The sequence below is a fragment of the Mastigoproctus giganteus genome, chromosome 2 (assembly GCF_048544385.1).
Source record: "Mastigoproctus giganteus isolate SK-2022 chromosome 2, ASM4854438v1, whole genome shotgun sequence".
NCBI lineage: Eukaryota > Metazoa > Arthropoda > Arachnida > Uropygi > Thelyphonidae > Mastigoproctus > Mastigoproctus giganteus.
In genome coordinates, this window is record NC_143576.1 from 235,621,127 (window position 1) to 235,631,711 (window position 10,585).

The 10,585-nt window shown below is 37.0% G+C and overlaps 1 protein-coding gene across 2 annotated transcripts in view; it reads right to left on the reverse strand.

The window, feature by feature from the left end:
- The window catches only part of LOC150090263 (mitochondrial sodium/calcium exchanger protein-like), an 86,668-nt gene extending 76,570 nt beyond the window's left edge, over positions 1–10,098 (reverse strand). For both annotated transcript variants that reach the window (XM_090369037.1, XM_090369038.1), the window contains exon 1: positions 9,886–10,098. In XM_090369037.1, coding sequence (XP_090225163.1) covers positions 9,886–9,921 — 36 coding nt within the window. In that variant the 5' untranslated portion in view covers positions 9,922–10,098. The remainder of the gene's footprint in view (positions 1–9,885) is intronic.
- Positions 10,099–10,585: the final 487 nt, after the last annotated feature.

The following is a 10,585-nucleotide window of genomic DNA, read 5'->3' on the forward strand; positions in this document are numbered from 1 at the left end:
AAGGGCTCCCCCTGCTCATTCCGAGGTAAACTGAATATAGGGCGAACCGTTATTGAACCAATTAAGTACTTCTGTTTCGTATCTTCTTTGTATAACCGTGAACGTGTCATCGACATACCTCTTCCACGCCCGTAATGGGGGTGGACTACAGCTCTCCAACATCCTGTCTTCGAACTCTTCCATGGTTAAATTGGCTATAATTGCACTAACAAGTGAACCCATGGCCACTTCGAGGAACCTGCTGGTACATAATATTTTGAAATAACATGGTGGTACTAGATAAGCATAAACTAACACCTTCACAAATGTCTTCACCACTTAGGGCTGTCCTATCCTTCAAAGTACCATCCCTGCTCAAAGTCTTTCACACACAATCCAAACCATGTTCAACGGGTATACATGTGAACAAAGAAACGACATCAAAAGATGCCATAATCTCACCCTCTTCTACCTCCTGAGCACGGACGAACTGCACAAATTCCCTTCTGTTTTTTTTTTTTTTTTTTAATAAAGTCATTTTATCGATTTGAGTCAGTGTTTTAGTAGCATCATAGATGAATCAGAGTTCCTGACTCCAGAGGCCTCTTCAATGAACCAAGTTCAAATATTGAAAGTGCAGATAAATTTGCAGATATATTTGAAATTTTCTATTCAGCAAGCTTCACGGGATTATGAAGATGTTGGAAAATGGCCTGAAAATACAAAATCCATGACGGACTTGCTAATAAGAATTGGCCCGAAACAAATAAGAGATTGTAGCTTTCCCATAAACGTCAAAAATGACAGAAACAGAAAATTCAATCCGACTTACTACTATTACTACTTCCCAATGACGAAAAATATCATCCCAACTGGTTGGTATATTCCAAATCTAAGGACACAGTTTACTGCTTTTGCTGCAAATTGTTTTCTGAAATAAAAGTTTCATTAACATATGAAGGTCTGAATGACTGGAAAAATTTAAACTTATAGGTTATGAAACTAATAAAGAACACTTGAGTGCTTATAACACCTGGAAAGAGCCCATAAAAATAAATTTATAGCTCTGCAAAAATTGCAGAGCTATAAATTGATTTTTATTGATTTTGATTGCAGAAAAGATTAATGAAAATATCAAACACTGGAGGAACATTTCAGAAAGGATTATTTTGATCATAAAATATGCACGGAATACAAAATTTAGCATTACGTGTAACATCCAATAGGTTGTATAAAGATAATAATGGAATTTTTTTAAAGATTGTCGAATTGTTAGCCGAATATGGCCCAGTAATGAAAGAACACTTAAGAAAGATTATAAGTAAAGATACTGATTAATATTATTTGGGTAAAAACATTCAAAATGAAATTATAGATCTCTTAAACATTGCTGGTAAGGAAAGTATTGTAAATAATTTGAAAAAAATGCAAATATTATTCTATATACTACCTACTCCAAATTATGAGGGAAGTTATGTAGAGATCAGTGAGCATGTTTTAGGATTCACAAATATTAACGATGGCACTGGTAAAGGAATGAGGACAAAATATTTGAAGTTTTACAAAAGTAAGACCTTTCATTGAGTGACTTTAAGAGAGTTATACGACAACGGTTCAAGCATAATGGTGTACAGAGTTGCATAGTGTCCTCGTGCCCAAGGGCATTATTTGTACCATGCTTTTCGCATTCCTTGAATTTAATAATAAATGACGCAGCAAGTTATTGCGTTGAAGCCGTATCGTTTCTTGATATTGTACAGCATATTTACACGTTTTCCTTGTCATCTCCACAAAGGTAGATTGTTTTAAAACAATACGTTAAAGAGTAAAACGTAAAAGCACTTAGTAATAACAGATGGGAAAGTTATCTAGAGGCATTAACTGTTGAGATACCAACTGGAAGAAATAACTGAAGCTTTAGAAAGTTTTTTGAATGTGCAACAACCAATCACAACATCAACGATAGCGAAAAAATAAATTTGAAGCAATCGCTTTATTAAAGAATATTTCAAATTTAAAATTTATTTGTTCCTTAATCTTTTCGTATGATGTGTTGTTAGGCAACGTGAATATAACAAGTAAAGTTTTACAAGAAATCAATTTAGACTTGACAAACGCAAAGTTTGAAGTATCTTCAAGATTACAGAAGTGATAACAAGTTTGAAAATGTCATAGAGGAAGCAGAAAAATTGCAACCAAATTGGAGATTGAAAAAAGATTTCGAAAAAGCCAGAACTCGAAGGCAATGCTTAGATCGAAAGCAATGATGGAAAAGATCATTTTAAAATTAATTTATTTTTTAATTATAGACAATACAATAAATGCTTTAAAGGATCGTCGTTTTGAGTTAATGACGAAATATAATGATAATTTTAATGTATTATGTAATATGAATAAATTGAAGGTGGTGACAATGAACTTTAAAAACATTGCACGAACTTGGAAATGCTTCTAACCGATGAAAATGAAAAAGATATATTGGGAAGAGATTTAGTTCATGAAATAAGATACTTGCAATGTTCTTATCCGTATGAAGAAATGCAACAAACAAATTCAAGGGCATCACTCCAGCAATGACTTGCAATGCCTCAGTTGAAACTGTCCTACACACACCCTTAATTACATAGGAGCATAGTCCGTTGAACTGATGCCAATTTCTTTTGTACTTGAAGTCTTTCCACCCTGTGAAACTATGCAGTTGATGAATAGATTTGTGGGGGGGTGGGTTATTTTTCTATTATTTATTTTCTTTTTTTTTTATTATGGTGGCGTGTTTTATTTTATGCACTATATATATATATATATTTTTTTGGGTAATTGATCAATTAATAAATCTCTTTAACTTTCTGACCCCTCTCTCTTAACTTTGCATTACTCAATTTATCTCCCCCCAATTCACCCCCCCCCCCCCCCTTCCACATTGACACCTGACTGGTGTACCGCACAGAAGATTACAGATTCTGGGGGATAGTAGTTCATGTATGTCTCCTCTGGACTGGCTGAGTATTCAGAATGACTCATACTACACTTGGTAAACATATACAATATCGTTTATTCACAGTATATACATTAGAAGAATATAGCATACATTATTAATTGGGTATAATATTAACTACTAGCATTATATGTGTGTTAAGATGTAAAGACAATCACAATTAATATTTCATCGTGTCTCTTCGTGTCCATCGGAAAGAATATTGTGAGATGTAAACCTGAACCAGAAGGAGAAAAGGCTCAGGTTTACATCTCACAACATTCTCTTGTCTTCTAACAATTAAACTTCCCAACTGGGATTACAGCAGTGAGCATAACACCTATAGGTGTATTTTCCTAGGTTTATAAGTCCCCGCTAAATTCTTTCTTTAATTATCCCTTCCAAAAATTACATGTGCATAGAACACTCTTTAGTCTCAACATAAAACATACCATTCACGGGTACACATATCTATGTCTACCTTGTTTATTAAACTTATCTTTATGATGAGTTCAATTTATTTTTTCGAGCTTTCTCATTCCCTTTATGCCAAAACAATATCAAATCATCTATCAACTAATTAAAACTTTACCTAGAGTTCTTTCCTTCTAATCTAGCTTAAAGCTATTATCTAGTACTTACATAACAGCTTAGGGGATCACTCTCTACAAGACCCTTTTCTCAGCTCAGGGGCGGCCATCATCATTAGCATAGGGCATCGTCAGGCTCCTACTGGAATTAGTCATCGGCTAGGGAATTGCTGCTCATCTACAGGAATTCGCCTTCCTTCAGGAACTCACTCATCTCTCCATACGGCACTACTCCTAGTCGGGATATTAATGAGTTGCTCCGGCCCGCTTTAGGCGTCTGATCAGCTCGGCGATACTGGGGTGCATAACACAACTATCAAGTCTCTCATTACTGCTTTATCAAGAAAATAGACTATACAGGGTTCTCCTCAGTCTCTTTCTCTCCCTACCTCTATTTCTCCAGGGGGTATCTCTTCCTTATCTCTCTATAGCGAGACTTTTCGATCCTTTCCACTCAGCTCCAGCATATATGTTTCCATCTTTCATTGGGTATCTCGTTCCCACTTCCCTGCTGCAGCTGACCTCTCCCAGGACTTGCCTAATGAATTGTCCTTGCGGCAAACTGCTTCAATTCCCACTACCACATTCCAGCGATTCACCCAACTCTCTCGTATTCAAGAACTCCCACCTTCTTCAAAACTTTCCCACAACTCTCCCAAAAAAACTCTCCCTTCCTCCTCTTGCATCTCCTTTTTGTTCTTCGCCACCCCTTCTATTCTGGTCCAATCATAGTTCGTTCTTCATCATCCAATTCATCCTCATTCGCTCTCACCCACTTCTTCCGTTTTCATGGCCCTTCCTTTCCTGAGGGAACTTCCGGCTTCTTGAAATTTCTAGAAGCTTCGAGGAACTTCCGGACGCCTAGAAATTTCTAGATATCTCTATGTGATCATTCCGATGCACTTACCCCTTTTAGTCCACTCTGTTTTTTTTCTACCGCTCCTTGAAATTATTAAGTGCTCAAGGAGTCGGTCTGTTTCGTCCAGCGGCTAGCCATTTCCACACGGTGTATGCTACATCAAGGGTCTCCTCCTCCCTCTTAGTCTTTAAAATTCTTCCTCTCCACAAGGGGGGTCTGCCCCCTTGTTCTTTTCTTCCAAAGGGTTGTCCACTTTCTGTTTATCGTGACTTGAGCTGCCCTTTATGGTGCTCCCATTGTACTTTAGTGCGCCGTCCAGCTCTCCCCCTGTTGTTAAGATACTCCTCCCCCTACTTAACTGTACGGTACAGAGCAAGCGCAATCAAAGCTGAAAATCATCCTATGTAAATAGTATTGTTTAATATATATATTTTCTTGTTACGTTATAAAATTTATTTCCCTAGGATGAGTGTAAGAATGGGTTCTTACAGATTACCACAGGGAGGAAGACTGCAGTGTAATACAAATGTAATGTTCTCCCCGAAGGGAACCCAATATGTAAGAGATATTATCAGAATCGCTGCAGAAAAATTCTTAACTTTTCCAGTTAAAGATGTTATTTGGGAAAGGAAATTAAGCTTCCTATCAACTACCAAACCAAGCACTTTAGTTTCAGCTACTAATGGAATTTGAACATTGTTTATTTTAACCACAGGTAGCCTTCTATTGTGATCCAAATTAGCCGCGGAAACCATCCTCTTGGTCTTAGTATTACTGATCTTTAATTTATTTACTTCAGCCCAATGAGTAAGATTGGTCAAAACTAAATTTGCTCGTAGCCCGAAATAACCTGACACTAGAATTGTAAGATCGTCAGCGTACCATATTGTTCTTGTATTTTCAAACTCATTTCAAATCCACTCGTGAAGAAAAAGATTCCATATCTGAGGGCCAAATAGAGATTTTTGTGGGTATCCTCGATAAACCTTGCTTTGCACAGAACTAAATTTTGATTTCACCCTAACCGAACGATCAGAGAAATAACTCCTAAAAAGACGATAAAGCTGAATCGGACAATCTGTCAGATGTAGACGCTCCGGTGCATCTACATCTGACAGATTCAAAAGTGCAGGCCGATGGAGGCGGTTGTATGGTGTGGGACATGTTTCACTGGCAGGAACTTGGACCCCTGGTGCATGTGGAACAACGTATCAGTAGTCTCCGCTATCGTCAACTGCTTGCTGAGTGTGTACACCTCGCTATGTTACACTTTTCCCTGAATGGCGTGGTGTCTTCGAAAATGACAATGCGCCGAGCCATCGGGCACTTGTTGTGCAGGAATGGTTTGAGGAACACAGTTCTGACTTCCAACATATCGATTGGCCTCCGAACTCCGCCGATATCACTCCCATAGAGCACTTGTGAGACACTATGGAAAGGCATATCAGGCGTTTGGATACACCAATCACCTCAATACCTGTACTGCTGGGAGCATTACACACAGCTTGGTTGGCCATACCTCCCGAACGCTTTCGACATCTTGTTGAATCAATTCCACGCGTCGGATAGCTGCTGTACTGAGGGCAAAAAGAGGACCTAGGAAGTATTAGTTGGGTGGTCATAATTCAGTGATCACTCAGTGTATTTGCTAGTGTTATCTTCAATGGTATGAACAAGGTCCACCAAAGCGATCTCAGCCGATCTAACGTTGCTGAATCCATACTGGCACTGGGATCGAAGATTCTGCTTGTCCAATATTTCATTTAGACGAAGAGACACATCTTTCTCTCTAACCACTTCCCAAAAGTGGGTAATAGTTCAATTGGTCTAAATGATTTAAGCTCACTGACAGGTTTATTCGGTTTTGGAATTCGTTTTACTAAAGCATTTTTCCTACACTGGGGAAAATTCCTTCCTAAATACATACGTTCATCAGCCGCAGAATAATCCCTGGATTAAGTTTTTCCATACGAATAATAAATATATTCTCAATCTGGTCTAATGCAGGACATTTGTTAACATTTATATTGAGGATAATTCAGTAGTAGTAGTAAAGTGCAAAGGTTCAGCTCCAACGTTGTACATTAGATTCGCACTACACACATTTCTATGCTTATCTATGTCCAATGTTGGATCATCCTCATCCAGTATTGCATTTGCTGTCTCAGTCCAAGATGAATTTTTTTTTAGTTCATTACCACAATTCTAAACATTTCTGGCTTAATAACCTTATCACTAGAAATTTTATACAAATGATCCCATGAGTCAGAACTCCTAGAATTTCGGACAAACTCCGTCCATGTATTTCTCTTCTGTATTGCAATTTCCTTTAAATAACGCTTCTTAAAATACCTGTATTCCAAATAATATCTGCCAACGTCCAACTGAGACAAATGTCGATTTTTCTGATTCTTGCATCTTGCTCGATGCACCTGTTTTCTAAGTCCTGAGAGATCGGAATACCACCAAGGACAAGTTTTGGTATTAACTCATATTTTCTTAGATGCTTTATAGGAAGCTCTCAAAATTTCAGTGCAAACTCTGTTAGCAAGTTCAGTAGCATTCATGGAAGACGATAGAAGACTTTCACTCGAAAAATCAAGATTAACAGAGAAGCGAAAAATAGTCCAATCAATATTTTTAATAGAAAACCAAATCAACTCAGGCTGTATTGATTGCACAGAGCTTGGAACACTTTCTGTCACACAAAATGAAATAGCACGATGATCACTTGTCGTCCAAGAAGCAAGCACAATCCAACGTGGGATAGAGTTAGAAAAATTTGGCTTTGTCAAAATAACATTAATGTTTGACTCACCTGAGTGACTAGAATAAATAAAACATGATTGCGGTTTATTTAATATACAAAGATTATAACTATTAAGAGGTCTTCCAACAGCTGTTCACGCATATCAAATTGGTTGCTAAACAAGAAATTTCACTTAGAATTAATATCAGCACAAATAATAATGTTTGCAGAGCCAATAAAATTTAAGACATTTTCTAAATAAATCAAAGAATCTTAAAAATCTTTAGAAGGTGGATAGTAAAGTGACAGCAAGAAGAATTTATGTGCAATGCTAGTAACATGTTCACAAGTAAATCTATTACAAATTCCATTTATAATAGTTATCCCCAAACGATTATTATAAACCACAATACAACTTTTCGGATCAAGGCTGAATCATTCAACTATTTAAAGGAAATCCCATGATCTGAGAAATAGGCCCAAGTTTCGCATTAAAAGGTTCTTGAATGGTAGCAATGTCAATACTATTATGTTCAGCTGAAAGCCTAATCTCATAGCAATCTAGAAGCCATGGTTCTGAGGAGAATTTTGAGTATACCAGGAACCTACCTGTGAGCCAGGAATATGTACTACTCCATTACATCTATAGCCGAAGATTCGTCTCTTCAATACTCAAAATTCTCCTCAGAAAGAAAATTTACATTATGTACAGGTTCGTGTCAGATGGCACCATGTTCTTCATATATAAATTCTCGATTATTTCATCTTTCCCAAGATCCTTCGGAATCTCATACAGTAAAATTGAAGGGGTTACCTTTAAGTGGAATTCCAGAGGATAACTCTGCAGAACTTAAAAGATTTTGAACCTAAAATAGACTGGGCATCAGATTTAGAAGCTGTTTCAATCAACACACCACGATTACGGACTAATTTAAGTAATTTACTCTTTACACTTTTTAAATCTGATTGAAGGGTTTTTGGTCATTAAATTTTTTACTTCCACACTAGACTTACAATCACAAGAATCAGAGGCTCTGAGTATTATTATATTATTCTCCTGTTTACTTGAAACTGGTTTTTTAACAACATCGGCGAAAGACCTCTGCTGAATTGTTAAAAATTTATCTATCTTTGGGTAACTCAACTGTCACAACTGGTATGCGGTCTTGCGCACTGAGTTCCACATTAGATTCTATTTGTCCCTATGCTGATACCATTGGAGAAATTGATAAAAGTTTTCCAACAATTGGGCACGCTTATTTACTTCCCAATTAATTGATCTAAGCCTCTCACTCTCAATCAATAAAGCAGTAGCCAGTCTCCAAATTTGGCTATTTGTCCATTATGTAATCTCGAGCCTTCTTTGTAACTTTATTGATTTCTCCCAGTAGAAAACTTATTATATCTTTTCGCATTTGGGTATTTCTCCATACATTAACGATGCATCGCCCTCGTGGGTAGCACAGTTGGTAGAATCACCGTCCTACCCACACCGGGCGAAAAAGACTTGATTTCGAGTCCTGGATGACGTGAGGAATTTTTATGGGCCTTTCATAAAACGTGGCTCAGTTAGCCAGTCTCAGGAGAGGGTAGCATGGTTTTCCTTCCGGAAAATCGGGTTTTTCGTCCATAAAATAGAAAATCTACCTCAGAACACATGCAATTTACAGACAGTATACAAGCAATAGTCGCTAATGTTCCTAAAACCCAACTACAACAGTGACGCTTCCTGAACATCCCCTATCTCCTCTGTCATGGTACCAACCTCGTTAGTAAAAACATTTTCATCGCCACACGAAAATTCTACTGGTTGCTCCATTTTTATCGGGTGTTTTCTGAGTCAAAATACTGCCAAAATCCATGACCTGCTCGTATTTGTATCCCTTTGCATACACAAATTCCCTTAGTTTACTAAATTCCATCATACATTGATGTATCTTAGGAGGAAGTAACGAGCAATTGTCTTTCCCCTAAGATACCTCAATGTATGATGGAATTTAGTAAACTAAAGGGATTTGTGTATACAAAGGGATACAAATATGAGCAGGTCATGGCCGTGGATTTTTCCCTTCTATTATATTAAGATAACCAATTTACTTTTCATACTGTTAATTCCAATAATATTATTCTTATTAGTAATCTTAACGAATATAACTTATATAACTCATAAATTCAATACCAATAACTGTCAACCCCAAAACAGCTAAAACGTTAGTATGAGCCAATTGATTCTTCAATGTGAATAGGTTAGAATTTCAAATTTAGGATCATACCAATCGATCATAAATTCACAGTCCTCAGAGTTATCTTGAACTCTTATATTTCCAATAAAGTTCTGGGAAAAACCTACTATTCTAAGAAAAATCAATACTTGAATATAAAGTATTTACCAGCCTTTTAAAGGCTCCAACGCCATATTGGCGTCACTGCTAGCGCTAACGCTATGTTCTAAATAAATCTTCCCATAAAATATATTCCAAACGAATATTTCTTCTTGAAAAATTTACCTCAGAAATCCTGGGATATGCAATAGTCCTACATCTAAGGATCGCACACACAGAAAATAACAGAAAATCAACATTCCGTGACTAAATTCAAGAGCACTGTACTAGCAGCCATCTTGAATACTCTCTCTCTCTCTCTCTCTCTCTCTCTCTCTCTCTCTCTCTCTCTCCAATAACATAACAATAATAATAACCCGAGTTTCCGGGAGAAAAATCTATGTTACCCTCACCTGAAACCAACTAGACACGTTGAGATAAAGACCCATAAAAATGTGGGGAGGAGGGTGATTATGCCAACTGTGCTACCACAAGAGCAAATTTAATGCCACTGCTAATTCAGAAGTTACTCTGAAACTTGAAACCGCCGCCTCAGCATTGAAAGCAAACGATTGGAAACACTAACTGTAGGATCATCCTGTTTTCGTTATAACGATGAACCACAAGTTGCCAAGTCAGTGTCTCTAAAGAGAGAGTGTGGGAGTGAGATAATGTCTTTATTGCAATGTAGACGGATAAATATTAAACACGTGGCAAACTAAACGTTCCAATAGACCAGTCATGGGTTAAATTAAAATATGGAGATACAATGGAACACCGTTTATTGTTATAACCGATGAAACAAAAATGCAGCCGTTCAGGATTATTTATTAACGAAGGGTGGAAATGTGTACATAAAAAGTGGAAGTGGACAGAAAAAAACAAAACATTAAATTCAAGAAAGATATACAAGGTAGCCATAATTAAAGTATCCCTATTCAGAGCTCTCTGTAGCTCTAAATAGTAAGCGGAATGCCACCAAAATTAGTAAGTAAACTATTCAAGGCATGGAGAGAATTATCCTGTGAAAAAAAAAAAAGTTAAAAAATCTGCCTATAAGGGATAATATGGCGCTGTACAAGAGTAAAGACAAGACAAAGTTCCAACAAATAA